Raw genomic sequence first — 18,245 nt, 5'->3', positions numbered from 1 at the left:
CACCCGTGCCCCTTCATCTCACTCTTACAAGTACCTCCCTTCTCCTTTTCTGCTGATCTTTTTGTCTTTCTCCTCCTCCTTCTTCCCCAAATGGCAACCAGCTCAAACTAAGCACAGTTGTTGAGTAAAGGAAGTGATGTAAATATGATAGACTGATCTTTCTTTAAATTAAATAATGACATGAACTTATTCAGCTCCTGTTTAACATTTCCTGAAAGAATACAGATATATTTTTTTTCATTAAGTATTTGGTTGTATTTACCTCACTGAATATCATATGTGTTCATTTCTAAAGCTTTAATGAGTTCAAACAACACATGTATAGGTTACATTTCTCATTGTGTGGTTCGAAACAACCATTTGGAATAATAATTCACCACTTGTGTTCGCTTTAATCCGATTGCTAAATGTCATAAATAATCTCAACATCATATTTATTTTAGGTGGTGCTCCCGTTGATCGACCAATATTTCAAAAACCATCGCCTCTACTTCTTATCCACCGCCAGCCGACCGCTCAGTAGTGGTGGACATGCATCCAACAAGGAGAAAGAAATGGTGACAAGGTAAACAAAATGTGCCCCTTCGTAAAAAAACGGGCCTTTATATAAGGGTGGACCAAACTTGAATCAGAATTGGTGCTAGCTGGAGCTATTGTGTGAATTATCATGAATCATGGCCAATACTCCAGTTTTAGTTCAGTGATCATTATTTCTACGTGGAGCAACTTTAAATCAGGGTTGGTAATAACTGAACATTTTATTTGAATTATCATAACTCACTGTCAATACTTTACAGTTTTACTTCAATAACCATTTCTACACACTTTGGTTCTTTCCGACATTTCTCTCATGATACAATTGACCTGTTGATTAGTGAGTGATCTAGTGGTAGAGCAAGTGTTGTCAAGTAGAACTAGTGATTGTGAGACAGTGAATTCTTAATTTTGGCGTGTGGTATGGTAGTCCTCCACAGGTCATTCAGACACCTGTTTTAAGTAATTCAAACATGAGCTCAATCCCTAGTAACTTTTAAACAGAGCAAGCAGGCTTAGCTAGCTGAAAATGTGTAAAGCATTTAGAAGCTCCAAAACAGGTAAAAAGTCAAAAACACAACAGAATATATATTAGACTCCACTTTATATAGCTAGAGAAAAATGTAACAAGCAAAATGACACCAAAGCAACAAAAATGCATTAAGGGGAACCCGAGAAATACATTTTGTGAAGATTTAGATTAAAAAGTGGCAAGATAAATTAAAGCACCAATAGAAAATTCTGCTAATTTGTGACTGGGACCTAGGCACAATTTCAGACCAACCACGATGGAGCGCAGGTGAGATTTACCAATCAGTCCTAAGCCATTTCCTCTGTTCTGGGAGATGTTTTTGCACTTCATTATTCTAACTTCATAGTTGAATTGGATTTTAATATATTATAAAAATAGTGATTGAATAATTTCTCTAACTTGACGCAAACCTCATTTAGAAAAATGAATAATATCAATCTGTATTCCAGTTTTCCTCTTAGGACTATGAAAACTGGTTTTAGGAGTTTCTTACGGAAGGGACATGGTAGCATTACATTTCTACATGTCCTACTTTTAACTGCAAGACACCCTATCTTATGGGCTACAAGCCCTACTTAGTAGCAGCTTATTAACAATTAAAATGAATGGTTTGTGCCTGTCAAAATGTTTTTGACAAGTCAGACTGCAGTTTTAAACTGCAGGTTCCATCGATGGGCCTGAATCCATGTTTTTTTCGTGTCACACTAGTGGATGGCACAAAAGGTGCTGTAGTCTGTAGTTGGCCTTTAACTTACCATGCCACAGGTAAACTTCCTACACCATAGACTGTGGCCTTCCTGGAAAGCAGAATATGCCAATTAGGAGTTAGCCTATTGTACCATATCTTAGGGGCAGAGCACATACATTGGGCACTGGAGAGCAGCGCCACTGTGCATAGAGTATAGAAACAAGCAATAAAATTTACCAGGCAGAAAGAGGAATTTTCTCACAGTGATCTATTGAAAAACTGTGGCCTAAGTGATCCATTTGTGGACAGTGTGAGTGGACTGGAAGTAGGAAGTGCAGTTTAATTTCCTGTGCTCTCAAGACACATAGGACCAGGTTACGAGCTTGGCGGAGCAGGAGCGGGACGGCCCCACTACCGCACTATGCACCTCCTGCCAGATTAAGACTTTTTCAGTCACTGGCAGGCAGTTCTTTGGTGGTCCCATGGTGATGCCTATGAAAGGCAGTCCATGCAGTGCAGGAACTGGGGTGTATGCATACGTGGGGCACAACATATGCCCCCTGTATGCACCCCATGACCCTGAGGGTACAGTGCCCCCTTTGTTTCCTCTCTGCCGCGATTTTCATGGAGTAGGAAATGGCATGAAAACCATAGCGGAGAGGAAACTCGTAATATTCTTGGCGGGACCACCTCTATCCCTCCAAGCGTATTGCAGCCTCAAGACCACCACTTCACCACCAGGGATCTCTGATGGTTGTGGTGGTGCAATGGCAGTTTGACCGCCCTAGTTGTAAAAAGGAGGTTGGAAGACTGCCAATGCCCATGTGAATCTGGCGGTTCATGGACAGCCAGACTCGTAATGAGGGCGTATGGGTCATATTATCATATTGTATAGCAGTGCAGCAGCAAGGCTGCCTAACAAGGAAAGGGCAGGATCCACTGTATTTATCACAATATGTCTCATTCCTGTCTTTCCCAGCGCTGGTGCACAATGTGCTGCTTAGCACCAATGCAGGCACCCTTGTGCCATGGTCAGGGCTGCGTCCATTGTAAGCAAGATATTTTTTGTGCAGGAGGGGGCACCTTCCTGCACAAAAACAATCCCTTGAGGTAATTTTCTCTTTCTATGTGTGCTGCAGAATGAGAAGAAATGAAGATATTTCTCCTCATACACCTCCCCTGGGAAGGCGTAGCATTTTGGTGCATTCCCAGGTCTGTGTAAAAACAGAAGGGAGAGTAAGGGATTAATTCACAAAGTGTGAACGGAGTGTACTCCTATTCCCCTAGGTAAGGTATTAAATTAACAAAAGGAGGAGTATCACCACAGCGAATCATAGATTCAGAATGGGATATGTGTTTGAAAAAAGGAACATTTTTCCTTTTGTAAAAAAACCCTCACTCACCAGCCTAGTGGTGACATGCTTCATCATTGGAGTCCACCCTGATGACCAAGTGCCATCAGGGTGTGCTGCGACACCTGAACTACAGTGGAGCTGGTTGTTGTGAGTGATAAGTGTGGAAAACAAGTGTTAAAAATTGTCCTTGTATAACTTAATAGAAAAAACTTTATTCATAAGCTACTGGACAATATTAAAAAAAAAGTGTAAAGATACTGAAGGGGTGATTAAGACCAGGAGTATCTGTGTGGGTGGTCTACATGTTTCAACCTATTGTAGTTACCAGGTTTTCTTCAGGACCAAGGTGCAAGAAAATGGACGATCTACACCCCCTAAAAGGTGTATCCAATCCTAGATTCTTGTACCAGGATTGCAAAAAGTTTGCAATCGGTATGGGCTTTAGCCTAATTAGGCGAGACAAAAATGAAAAGACCTGTCGGAGGGAGAAAACGAAAAGGCAATCATAATCAAACTCATTTACGTGCCTGTAACGTAGTGTTGACTCTCACGTGTCTACATGCATCATGCGGATCCCATTCTATACCTGTATCTGGCCTGGTAATAGTTTTAAAGCCAGATTGGTCACGGCAAGTTAATAGTGGTACTAGATCGCCGTTTGTGGAGATAAGTGTCTCCATATAGGTTTCTGGCGCACTCAAACACACAGATCAATAGGTGTGTGTAAAGTGACGCTTAACCTTAAACTATGTGGTCACACCCACATCCGAACTTTAGGTGGGGTGACTCTTTCTACTCACATAAACTAACGTGAGATGGGAAAGTTGCAAAAGCGTGCATATAAACCCGTAGACATTTTACGACAAATATAGACATATGGACAAATAATACAAATAGTTTCAATGGGGGGGCTTACTCCTAGTTGGTGTCTTTAGAGCATCGTGGGGCAGAGGCTAGGAATCTCTCAGCAGTGAACGTATTCTGTCGGGGGTAATGAGATAAGGTAAATGATCAGCGTGGTTACAAAAACCAGCATGGTGATGCGGCTTATGGTGGTGACCGTAGCGCCGGATCCGTGCTCCGGAGTTGTGTAGTCGATCGCGGCTGTGGGAGAAATGGGTGGTAGTACTTACAGTTATGCTGAGCTCGGACTGGCCGTTTACCTATGTGCCTTCCCGCTGTCCCCCCCCGTGTCTGGGATTGGCTCTTTGCTGGAACCCTTATCCAGATGTTGCGATTTTTTCCTAAAACCATAGTACAGTCCACTTCCACATATCTACAAGACACAAAGAGCCTCCTGCGACTCCTACTGGATACTATTGTGGATGAAGACACCATCCTACTAAGCTTTGACATCGAAAGCTTATATACCAGCATACCACAGGATGCTACCATAGCCGTACTGAAAAAAACCCTGGACAACTGTACCTGGACCTTCAACACCCCAAAGGATTTCATACTGGAATGTGCCAAATTAGCATTGAAAAGAAATTACTTCGAATTTGAAGGCTCCTTGTACCTACAGATAGGAGGTACATCCATGGGGAGTGTTTTTGCCCCCAGTGTGGCCGGTTTATATGTGTTCGATTTCAAACAAAAATACATCCTCAGCGACCAGAACCCCTATGTGAACAACATAAGGTTCTGGAAAAGATACATAGACGATGTCCTTGCCATCTGGCAGGGACCACTTGATACCCTGCAACAATTTATCACATGGATCAACACGTGTGACCAAAATTTAAGATTCACCAATTGTTTTGACAAAGAAAAAAATGGTTTTTCTTGACATTGTGATCAACAAGGACAATGACCGTTTGGTGACAAAAACACACTTCAAGCCTACTGCTAAGAACAATCTATTGAGATTCGAGAGCTTTCCTCCGCGCCCACTGAGGGAAAACCTCCCTTATGGCCAGTACTTGAGGCTTCGCAGAAATTGCAGCCAACTTGCTGACTACAAAGAACAAGCCAAGGATCTCACCACCAAACTAAGGCAAAGAGGATATCCATTGAGAATAGTCCAAAAATGTCAGAAAAGGGCGAGAAACCATCCAATGGATGCACTCCTTGAAAATAAAACAACCACCAATGAGACAATCCCACTAACTTGTGTCACGACTTATAACGCCATCTCTAACCAAATGAGCAGAAGTATCAACAAACACTGGGCAATACTCAACACAGGAAACCTACACTGGGAGAAACCCTTATTCTCCTTCAAAAAACCATACAGTCTGAAAGACACCCTTGTCAATACCAGACCAAAAGAAGAAAAACTAAACAACACCCACAGTATCACACAGGCCTGGGGACTCCCGGAAATCGTTGGACACTTCAGGTGTGGCAATTGTAGTGTGTGCCACCTAACCAACAACGCCAAGACACTCAAACTGGAGGAAGTCAAAGTTTGGAAACAACTATCGCACACAAATTGCAACAGCAGCAATGTCATAAACCTTATCAAGTGTACATGCGAAAAATCCTATGTCGGCATGACAACGCGAAAGGTGAAACAGCGCATCTGCGAACATCGGAGCACTATACGTTGCAAGAAGAGTGCAACCAGACTGACGGACCATTTTTTAGAAGCACAGCACACTCCCAACGACATGATATGAACAGTAATTGAGCAGGTCAAACCAGGCCCCAACCTGCAAAAGCGCCTTTTCGAGAAGGAACAGCGCTGGATCTACAGATTGTCCATGCACAAAACAGGATTGAATGATACCATTCCCTGGGCGTCAGTACTATAGATGCCAACTAAACCAATCATCCCTGCCAATTGACTAAATAAATTGTCATTATACAGTGAGATATAGACAGGGCTAACTAAAGCCTCATGGCGCTTTGTGAGACTGACACCGTGACCACGCAGCCACTGAAGAAAAACAGCCCCTTTAATGCCGGACCCCCATTTGGTGCCTGCCTGCTTGTTAGTTACAGTTTTCCCATTCTGTACCCATAGTAACTGGCACACTGAGCCCACTTAGGGACACCACATGTTCAATGTATCTCCCCCGGCCAGCACCATGGAGCTTTCATTGTACATTTTGCCTCTTCAATTTTATAGTAGTTACGCCTCCCGCGGACGCCTTTCTCACCCACTGGCCTTTACCAGTCAGCGCTAACATATTCAGCGCACAGAAAAGGCACCCGCCTAGTCACCAAATCAATCTGTTCCGGGCGGCCCACAACGCTGACTTACCGTTACCACGCCAACACTGTTACGCCTGGTTCTTTCACTCTCTTTTTTGCTAGGGGATTTGTCCCATCCAGGCTTCCTTAGCGCTCGGACACGCTGATACGCCCACTTGCCCACTGCAAGCCCCGCCCACCCCGGAAACCAGCTCCGCTCATTACAAGCACTGGGAGCAGATGCCATTGTAGCGGGGACAGCGGGAAGGCACATAGGTAAACGGCCGGTCCGAGCTCAGCATAACTGTAAGTACTACCACCCATTTCTCCCACAGCCGCGATCGACTCCACAACTCCGGAGCACTGATCCCGCGCTACGGGACCACCATAAGCCGCATCACCACGCTGGTTTTTGTAACCACGCTCATCATTTACCTTATCTCATTACCCCCGACAGAATACGTTCACTGCTGAGAGATTCCTAGCCTCTGCCCCACGATGCTCTAAGGACACCAACTAGGAGTAAGCCCCCCCCATTGAAACTATTTGTATTATTTGTCCATATGTCTATGTTTGTCGTAAATGTGTACGGGTTTATATGCACGCTTTTGCTACTTTCCCATCTCACGTTAGTTTATGTGAGTAGAAAGACTCACCCCACCTAAAGTTCGGTTGTGTGTGTGACCACATAGTTTAAGGTTAAGCGTCACTTTACACACACCTATTGATCTGTGTGTTTGAGTGCGCCAGAAACCTATATGGAGACACTTATCTTCACAAACGGTGATCTAGTACCACTATTAACTTGCCGTGACCAACCTGGCTTTAAAACAATTACCAGGCCATATACATGTATAGAATGGGATCCGCATGATGCATGCAGACACGTGAGAGTCAACACTACGTTACAGGCACGTAAATGAGTTTGATTATGATTGCTGACATTTCATTTTCTCCCTCCCGCAGGTCTTTTCATTTTTGTCTCGCCCATAATTAGGCTAGAGCCCATACCGATTGCAGACTTTTTGCAATCCTGGCACCAAGAATCTAGGATTGGATACACCTTTTAGGGGGTGCAGACCGTCCATTTTCTTGCACCTTGGTCCTGAAGAAAACCTGGTAACTACCACACATACGTTGAAACATGTAGACCACCCACACAGATACTCCTGGTCTTAATCACCCCTTCAGTATCTTTACACTTTTTTTTTTAAATATTGTCCAGTAGCTTACGAATAAAGTTTTTTCTATTAAGTTATACCAGGACAATTTTTAACACTTGTTTTCCACACTTATCACTCACAACAACCAACTCCACTGTAGTTCAGGTGTCGCAGCGCACCCTGATGGCACTCGGTCATCAGGGTGGACCCCAATGATGAAGCATGTCACCACTAGGCTGGTGAGTGAGGGTTTTTTTACAAAAGGAAAAAATTTCCTTTTTTCAAACACATATCCCATTCTGAATCTATGATTCGCTGTGGTGATACTCCTCCTTTTGTTAATTTAGTGCATTCCCAGGTCTACCAGTAATGAATGGTAAATCTGGGACAGGTTCAAAATCCCCAAAACGCACAAAAAGAGAAGGACTAAATAACATCACAAAAGAGACCCTGCCATGAACTATTCTGTTCGAGTATCTATCCAAAAGAGAACCTAGGGAAGGGGTTAAAGAAAAGGGATGATAGAAGGGAAAATCAACAGATTTTTTAATAGGGAAAATCAACAAATGTTTTAATACTACCCTCACCCACTATATAATGAAATGCTTCATCATATTGCCGCTTATAACGCTTCAAAATCCACTGGTTTTTTTGTGGGAACACCTAGGCACCATCCATGTAATGCCTCCCTGAGGCAGAGTAAAGCAATGCAATGATTTGCGTTGCATTGCGTTACTTCTGATTTATCAAGCCGCTCAGGGCCAGACATTGGAGCCTTGTGTGGCTTGATAATTCACACCTTAGGGGTTGCGTTGCTTTTGCACCACCTGTCTAGAGAGGGAGATAACGAGGGAGAGTTGACTGTGACAGAGAGATAGGGACTGAGAGAGAACAAATATGTATGTTGAAAAGTGAGAAATTTGATCCACATGGGGTGCTCTCCCTTTAATGCTTTGTCCGTTTTTACCTTTTCTGAGGGCCTGTTGTGAAGTCCTCAGTCACATGTGCCTTTTTACTCTGACAGCATAGATGCTTTTAACGTGAGTGCATTCTGACTCTGTATCAGGGCATGAGGCTGACAATGGGAGATGTCAAATTATTAATACAAGTATGGTGTAATTTAGCTGTAACTTGCAATAATTACTGTTTAGTTACCAATGTGTACATTACAGATACTGAGGAATAGATTAGGTAAATCTAGAGTTAAAACCATAGTCGTGAAACTGATATAGCTTAAGCTGCAGGACTGACTGCCATAACTGATTGCATATTGCAGACATCTAAAAAACACCTTTCCACCAAATGACTCAACAAAAAAGAAGGCTTGACCGACATTGTTAGAAATTGGGTTTCTGGTTGACTGAGTATGCACCCTGTCCAAACAAGAACCACAATACTAGTCAGGGTAAGTGCAGTACACACAAAAAGTTTATCTGTGCTTACCCTCTGGTATCTTAGCACAGAACAGTAAGGCTAAACTAAAGAGGCAATTTGTAAAGTTTTTGTGCACACACAGATACACACACTCACACAGTAGCACAGTGTCAACACCAACAAACATACTCCACACCCGTTTAGATAAAGAGCCAATATTTATCTGAGTTACACAAGACCAAACTACAAAAAATCAACATCCACAAGTCAAGATATGAATTTTGCAATATTAAATCAAATTGCAGTGCTTGGAAGTCAATAGCTCCACCTGGGGCTGTCTGATCAGGCTTGACCAGGGCAAATCCAAAAGTTCAGTCGAACCGTGATGGAGCGTGGGCCGGATACAGGAGTCACACAGACCAGCTGACAGTACCTTGAATGCATTGATGCTTGGGGACGATGAGTTGAAATCTGGAGGTAATGCATCAGCTTCACAGGTGATTTGTCAGTTCCGAAGTCGGGCAAAATCGTTGAGGCGTCAGTGTCAAGAGCATTGTGTGTTGGTTCTCAGGCGTCGATGTCAAGCCACTGGGCTGAAGGTGATGGATTGGGTAGAAGCCACGCCGGGCCGGGAATGCTTCGGAATCGGGGATGGGGCTTCGCAGGCGTCGGTGATGCGTTGACGGAGACTCACGCAGCAGCGGTTATTCAGAGACTCTGTGTTGAAAAATTTGAGGTTGCGCTGTAAGCCAAATTTGTTGCATCATGCACTCAGTGCGCGGTGTCCACGGTTTTGGTGCAGGTAGAGTCAGTGCATTAATTCCGCAGGGAATGCACCAGTTCTCAAGGACACTTCAATGTTGATTCCTTGGTTTCTTGGGTTGCAGCACCACACACTCACTTCGAAGGGCCCAGGACTGGATTTGGCACCACTTCGCAGAGCAGGACTCACAGCTGAGGAGCCCAGGTGCTGGTAGCAAGATGCAGATGAAGTCTTTGATATCCCTGAGACTTCAGTAACATGGAACCAACACAGCAAAGCAAGCAGCAAAGTGGCAGGTTTTTCTAGCAGCACCAAAGGTCTTCTTCCTGGAAGAATGTCCTCAGAAGCGTTCGGAGTATATGGTGTCAGAGGTGTTTAGTCTTTGAAGTAGGGAGAGTTCAAAGAAGGGCCCTTGTTGTGGACAAGACCCTGCCCTTCCTGGTCTTGGCTCCTGACACACTACAGGGTGGTATGCAGCTCTTTGTGAAAGGACAGGCACAGCCCTATTCAGATGCAAGTGACAGCTCTTCCCTGATCCTCTTGTTCAGGAAGACCCATCAGCCTGGAGATGCACTCAGTGCGCGGTGTCCACGGTTTTGGTGCAGGTAGAGTCAGTGCATTGATTCCGCATGGAATGCACCAGTTCTCAATGACACTTCAATGTTGATTCATTGGTTTCTTGGGATGCAGCACGACACACTCACTTCGAAGGGCCCAGGACTGGATTTGGCACCACTTCGCAGAGCAGGACTCACAGCTGAGGAGCCCAGGTGCTGGTAGCAAGATGCAAATGAAGTCTTTGATATCCCTGAGACTTCAGTAACATGGGACCAACACAGCAAAGCAAGCAGCAAAGTGGCAGGTTCTTCTAGCAGCACCAAAGGTCTTCTTCCTGGAAGAATGTCCTCAGAAGCGTTCTGCGTATATGGTGTCAGAGGTGTTTAGTCTTTTAAGTAGGGAGAGTTCAAAGAAAGGTCCTTGATGTGGACAAGACCCTGCCCTTCCTGGTCTTGGCTCCTGACACACTACAGGGTGGTATACAGCTCTTTGTGAAGGGACAGGCACAGCCCTATTTAGATGCAAGTGTCAGCTCTTCCCTGATCCTCTTATTCAGGAAGACCCATCAGCCTGGAGATGGGCCATCAGGATACACAAGGCACACTTCAGCTCCCTTTTGTGTGACTGTCTATAGGGACTTCACAAAGCCCAGTTATCATCCAACCCAGACATTTATTTTAGGGACAGGCGGAGGCACAGTAAGGAAATGGCAACTTTCTAAACATTCACGTACAAAGTGGTTGAACCCCTTACTAATTTTGTCCAACAGAGTTCCCAAGCTGACAATTATTTAATAGACACAACTTTTCAGAAAGGCCAAGTTATTTAATTGTCTCAAGCTTATTTTGATTTATCATGTTTTTGTATATTTCAAACATTAAACATGCGCACTTAACATATCATTCCAATAACATTTGTATGAATTTTACATTATTTTCGGCCCTTCTAAAAACAATATACAAACGGTTTTAAATCACACTAAGGGATAACATGACTCATACCAAATACACCATTCTAAACATACTTAAGACAAAAATTGAATAATGATGAACCTGTCTTTTGATTTTAAAGTGCTGGAGTTTCTATTATTGTTCTCTTTTTTTCTGTTAACAGACTGAAACTTACATTTATAGCAACTACTGTGTGTTGTTTCTGCATACTCTTTATGTAGACCTCCAGTTTCCCTTGTAAGGTTGCCTACACTTGTATTTCTTTTGGACCCAAAAAACTCCCCAGATTGGGTCAGGTCCACCTGTTTCAAACCTACCTTTACTTTCGGGTTTACCTCAGGACCTTGACTGTTTTTTTCTGTGAATAAATAAATAAAACAGCATTGTGGTTTGTTCTCTTTTAGTATCAGGGCTTTCCGAAAAGTGGTGTCTATTGAATGATTACTAGCTTTGGTGCTCTGACGGACAAAACTTTCTAAAAGTGGCATTTTATTCCTGCAATTTAATAAAACCAACTTCACTAAAAGATATGTTTTTAAAATCTGAGTCCATGGACACCAAACTCCAATTTTGTATCTGCTCCCAATTGGAAGTTGCACTTGTAAAGTGTTACAAGGCAGCTCCAATGCTAACCTATGGGAGAGATAGGCCTTGCTTTAGTGAAAAACGTATTTATCAGTTTTTCACTACCAGGTCATGTAAAACTCAACATCACATGTCCTACCTTTTGAATACACAGCACTCCGCCCATGGAGCTGCCTAGGCCTACCTTAGGGGTGCCTTAAATGTAATAAAAGGGAAGGGTTGGGCCTGGCAAGTAGGTGAACTTGCCAGGTTGACATGGCAGTTTAAAACTGCACACACAGTTTCTGCAGTGGCAGACATGAGACAGGTTTGAACACTTCTCAGGTAGGTGGTACAATCAGTGATTCAGGCCCACTAGGAGCATTTGATTTACAGGCCCTGGGCACATGTAGTACATGTACAGTACTATGGACATTTTAGTAAATCAAATGTGCCAATCATGGCGAAACCAAATACCATTTTATTTTATACACAGAGCACATGCACTTTACCGCTGGTCAGTAGTGAAAAAGTACCCAGAGTCCTAAAACCAGCAGAAACAAAATACAGCAGGCAATCCAAAAAGGTCAGAATGCAAAAAGACAGGAGAAATCACGCCAAAAGATGCCAGGTCTAACAGACATCCTTGAATGTTTCTTTCACTTATGCCCTGATTTTTACCTCTAAATGGCAGATTCAATAGGGCTGTGAACCACCACATCAATATCTAATGTCTGCTTGAAGTCGGGAAGTAAATCAAATCAAATCAAAACAAATAATAAAATTACATTAAAATGCCTCAATTTCATCACAAACAAAAATAGCTGAAACCATTACATATCAATATTAGTAGATGCAGAGAGCAAAAAAGATAGCAAATATATAAATGTCATACAGCAATCATAAAATCCATCATAACAGTCAGTAAAGGATCACAGCTTTAACTGATGGGACAATAACTGACATTGTCTAAAATAAGCAAACCAGAAAGGTATAGCAAACCTTTCCTCAAGCTGGTGACATACTATGAGGGCACAACTGCAACCCAATTAACATAAATTAGTGATAAAATGTGTACATCTTCAGCATCAACATACACAGGACTTACAATTCGCCCAGTTAAAAATTGATCCTAACAGTTCAACATACAATAGTGAATATACAAATCCAAGGATCTCAGCGAAAATCACAAAAGTTGATGATAATGCATACTGAACCTTCAACTAACTTCAAATTTAGAGAAACGAATCGCCCAAAGTGCAGGTGTCAGGGAGACATAAACTTTGTGAAAACAGTAAGGCAAGCCTACATTGTATAAGGTGGTACTTTTTCAATACAGGCAAGAAAAAACATGTAGTGTATTTGATAGAAAGACCACTGTTGGAAAGTTGATTATTCATAGGGGTAAGTATGCACCTACCACTAGTAATAAGGCCACTAACATGGTATAGGGTCCAGTAAAGGTCTCAGTAAAGTAGCCTTTTACTCAACCCTTGATAGTTGACAACGAGCAGTCAGTCCTAACTTAGCAGACAGGACTGTAAAGCATTTGAAAACACCAATACATCAAATAAATAAGACACAACCGCAATAAAAGTCCAACACCAATTTATAAAAATAGGAAATATGTTTATGAACAATTAGACACAACAACAACAAAAATCCAATATAGGGAACTGGAGATATGAATTTTTAAAGATTAACCACTTTATGTTGCTTAAAAATCCATAGCGCTACTCTGGGACATCTTGTTGCATTTAACCGGGACAAAGTCGAACTTTTAGGCTGACCAATTTAGAGCCCTGGTTGGGTACATTAAGCGAGAGGCCCTGCTCAAAATTCTACCTCCACACTTAGAAACTTTTCTGGAGTTTTTTTGTCCTACATCTTACACTCTACCTTCTACAGGAGGCCTGATTCAGTGAGGGTTCGCTGGCTTGACTTTCCGCGAAGTCCCGGTCAAATCCTGGAAGGCTGAAGCTCCGGAGCTTTCAGTGGGATGAACCTAAAATCCTGGCCGGGTCACAGTTGAAGATAGTCGGCTTGACTCTCAAGGTCTGGTAGGTCACCTCATGGAGCTTTTTCACAAAACATCCCCAAACTTCAGGAGGTGCTTCCTGAAGTACTCCTTGCAAGTTCAAAATGTCCAAAACACCAATGCAATGGTTTGGAATCTCCTAGGTGGTCCTTGGGATGTCTGGAATGCAATCCCCACAATGCAACTGGCCACATCCTTAAAAGTCCACTGGATGCACTCCAGGATAGAGACTTCTGGTGAAGATTATGCAGGTGGGCTACGTTAACCTGTAGCTTGCAAGAAGTTCACTCCTTCATCCTTCTTGAAGCAAGGAACAGTCCCCAGGGCTGTAGTACCAGATTGTGCAGCAGTCACCGTCATCCGGAGTGCAGGCCTTTGAGTGTAAATCCAGGTTCCAGCAGGGCAGTCCTTTTTTTTTCCTTGTAGTTTCATGCAGCATTTCTACGAGACTATGCAGCTCTCACGTATTTATTCAGTGTTCTGAGGCGACAAGCAGGGGGTCACCTCTTTCCATTAAGAAGCTGGGTGCCACCCAAAAGCATGACTACTTTGCATATTGTGGCATCTTCTTGTGCAACAAAGCACTGAACTTCCAAAATCCAACATGGATGATTTATATCCAGAGGAGTAAGAAGTAGCTAAACTAACCCACAATTTGGCTTATTTTCATTAGACCCCCTGCCCCTTACCTCTGCAAATTCATGTCCTAAGCCTAGCACCTGGCTGGGGCACAGCATGTTGAGGTAGGTACGTCTGGCATTCCTTACTGATCTGCTCTCTCTTTGAGCTCAGTTTGAATTACCCAGCCCCCCTCTGCAGGATCCATCCTCCTCAGCTTCAGAGCTCTCTCCATCAGATAACCTCTGCTCTAGCCAGGCCACCTAATCAAAGCAGCCTGGCTAAGCCTGTTATGACTGACCAATCAGCAGAGACCTCTAGAAGGCTTGATTTTGGCGTACCGAAGAGAAAGCTCGATAACTTCTCTTCTGTACTAGTTATGATAAATTCAACAGGGGCAAGATGATTGCTTTATCAATACCAATCTTTTAAGTCATTGAATGATATTTTCTCCTTTCCTAGCAATAGTTATATCTAAATAACGTATTGCAATGTTAGCCTATGGAGATAAGTATCTACAATAGGTAAAAATGAATTGCTCAGTTTTTCCTCACCAGAGCATATAACACATCTTGTATAAGGTCCCTGCTTGTAGTTACATGGACTCCCCACCCCTGGGACACCTAGGGGAGACCTGGAGGTTGCCTAATATGTAAACATAAGGTAGATTATAACCTTTAAAGTGTTCATACCACGAACGTTGAGTCTGCACAAAATTTACTTTTGCAGACAGTCTGCAAAGCCCGGCTTGCCTTTTAAATGACAGCAGACACTCAGCAGTGTACGCATGCAAGTGCAGTGCCCCTAAACCTCCATGCTCTATTATATACTGGGGACTTGTAGGTAGATTGCACGCCCTGGCCCCATTATCTATTAGGGCTTATAGGGTCTGTCATTGCCAATTGTAAGTGTACCCAATTACATGTACCTTTTTAAGCAGGGTACAGTCAGAGTCACTTACAACCAGTATCATCCAGCAAAAAATGTAGGTGAACAGAGCAAAAGGATGACTTTCGAACAGCCACAAAAAATTGGAAGTGAAACAAAATTTGGGGAGATGTTGTCACAGGGACTAGCTGGTACATTGGTAACCCCATGCTGACCTATTGGGAAACAACATTTCTGATAGTTGCAAGTCTGAACCTCAACAGCAGTCCTCGTTCCCATAGATTATGTGTGGTCAGCTAATCAGGTTCAATACCCATAGAAGTAGTAAGAAAGTGACAAAAATAGTTTTATTTTTTACTCCACCACTGCCCCCTGCCTTATTCTTCCTCAAGGAAAGCTGTTGTCAGCCAAAAGCACATCAGATTTCCTAATTCTTTTGGGGTCATCAAATAAGGTTCATCTGCCCAAGATTAGAAAATTAGATTTAATATAATCAAGCCATGGAATATGTCTTCCAGAATAATAACTTGATTAATCATCACCTTTTGATTGCACCAAATTTGTAACCCAACTTTCAAAGAAGCGAGCCTGTTGAAATCCTCAATATAACTCATCCTAAACTCTATGAAAACGGGGGCTGGGATATAAACTAGGGCCAGGTATAATTTCAATTACACCAGAGTTATCAAAGTAATTTAGGTATTTCTGCGTTACTCTTTAAGAGGAATTGACAATTTTTACATGATTATTGCTGCTCGCATAAATATAGGTAATTAGTCCCCCGATACTACTGAGAGAGCACATTTAATGAGCAGGAGTGTCTGCTCCTGCTATGTGTATTGAATTTTGGTTTTTTTCCTAGCTCAAAATGCATCTCACGCCCATTTTTTGCTAAAAATAATTGCTAAATGCAGAATTACTCTTCTTGCATAATTAAGCATAATCTCATGGAATTCTTTGGAAATTCCGTGTGATTCCACTACACTGAATTACACCAGTTACATCCATCCCTGATAATAAACTGTGACAAAAGCGATTTTTGTCAGTCTGATGGATTACAGCATCTTCCTAACACCCCCCCACACGCGCTTGCAGTATAGGTGACCACTGAGACGCACTGAGTATTTTATATTGCTAAAGAAAGTGGAATAGCCTCAGTGCTTAATTTGTAAAATATGAAGTCCAGGTGCTCAAATATTTGTCGGAGACCACACCCACTTTCCACTGGCTCCACCCACTAACTCTATTGGCTCAGCCCACATCTTCAACTGGCACTGATGCAAGGCAGATGTAATACTTGATCTGAATTTCAGCACGGGAGCCTTCCTCCAAGTAAGGTTTTCATAGGATGTTCCCTTGCCCTGTGAACATTTTAAAAAAGGTGAAATCAAAAGTGCAATTAAAGCACATTTCAGTATTTTGTGCAATCAATATTGTTGTTCGAAAATGAATATGAATAAACTTCTTGTGCAAACAAAAGAGTGTAGGGTAATAAGAAAGAATTTGTTAATGAGATCCTGCCGCTTCAGTGGAGAGATTTTGAAGAGGTTACACAAAGACGGTAAAACTACTCTCTACTACACGAATAAACTAAACTAGGAAATGATACCTTGAAAACGGTGCTGCTGAAAGAGAGAGAGAACACTTGTGCGTGCAGAATGTCAGTGTGCCAGTCGGTCTGGGTCTGCCTCATTTATAGCGGTGATGGTCATTCTGTTCCTTGAATGAATTGGTAGCAAGACGGTGCTAAACTAAGTAGATTGTGTACTGACATTTAATGGAGGCAGGGACAATGTTGCCGGACACCAGTGAAGTAGTAAACAGAAGAAGGCATTGTTGAGTTGTGTCTTTTATCTACAGCACCATTCTCATATGTCAGTCAGCAAGTGTGCTTCTGAAGGCCCCTGGTGCTTAAAAGTGTTCTTTACTGTTCTCTGTATTTTTAAGTGTTTGATGTGGCACAAATGGACTTACAGCCAGCTGCGGGGGGCTGTGCAGAGATCATTTTTATTTTAGAAAGGTTATCTCGACCCGGGAGTGTTGTACATAGAGGAGTGCGTTGGGGACGTTGGAAATCAGGGTCGGGCGGGACGTCATTTGGCAGCACGCTGGTTGTGTCACATGTATGTTACCAGAACGATTCTTTGCGTTGTGACATATCAATACACACGGTGCGGTGCCCCGCCCAACGCCGGTGGTATGATTATTGGGGCCTCTGACTCGGTTCAGTGACCGTCACCACCGACAGTAAAAGCAGCATTGGTTTTTATTACTTACTGCGATAACTGCTGCTGATGGCACTTCCCACACCACCCGTGCAAATTACATGACTTACATAGAGATTATCAAACACATTCTTTTATCCCTCTGGCTTTCATGGATTTTGTTTCTTTAGCACACTGCCAGTGACAGCCAAGTAAAAGTAAAGAAAGTACGTCATAGAGCAGTAGACACTTTAGAGTTGACAGGTTTAATTAAGCAAGGGCAAGGCCATGCCCTTTGGGCAGCCTTGGAGCATTGCATTGCACACGGTGCCCCGCCCGAGCCGGTGGCATTATTGCTAGGGCCTCTGAGGCTCTGACTTAGTTCAGGTGACTGTCGACATGCACCAGTCAAAGCAGCATTGGTTTTTATTTCTCATTGCTGTTAGTAAACCCGAGAATAAAAAAACGGGCCTAGCAGACAATAAAATAAGCCCGCAAAGAACGGCCCTCAGACTGATCTGTGAGAGGGCAGGCAATCAGCCCTTCAGCCACACCCTGTTTGCTCCAACAGCCAGTTTGACCCTGGCCCACACCACTAGTTGGCTGTGATTGCCGATTTTAATTTGACATGGTTGACAAGTGGCATACGTCCCATGCGTGTCACCGGCATCCAATTGTTTTTCAGAGGACACATGACAGCATATTGCATTCTGGGTGTTGTAGTGCCTGAACATCCAAGCAACTTGATATTATTTGTCCAAAATCTGTGCCTCGTTGAGGATGTCACATATGACATCGCGCTACTTGGCAGCATTGCGTTAATATTCACTGTGGGCATTTTAACAACCCCCACGACAAAGGCTCCAACCCCATCGCAA

General features: G+C 43.0%; 1 protein-coding gene across 1 annotated transcript in view; it reads left to right on the top strand.

Annotated features, from left to right (window-relative positions):
• RYR2 (ryanodine receptor 2) overlaps positions 1–18,245 on the top strand; it is a 3,071,198-nt gene that overhangs the window by 1,756,318 nt on the left and 1,296,635 nt on the right. Inside the window, exon 58 of the mRNA XM_078648003.1 lies at positions 444–565. Coding sequence (XP_078504129.1) covers positions 444–565 — 122 coding nt within the window. The remainder of the gene's footprint in view (positions 1–443; positions 566–18,245) is intronic.

This window comes from Lissotriton helveticus, chromosome 6 (assembly GCF_964261635.1).
Source record: "Lissotriton helveticus chromosome 6, aLisHel1.1, whole genome shotgun sequence".
In the NCBI taxonomy this organism is placed as follows: Eukaryota; Metazoa; Chordata; class Amphibia; order Caudata; family Salamandridae; genus Lissotriton; species Lissotriton helveticus.
This window is presented reverse-complemented; position numbering and strand designations above follow the sequence as displayed.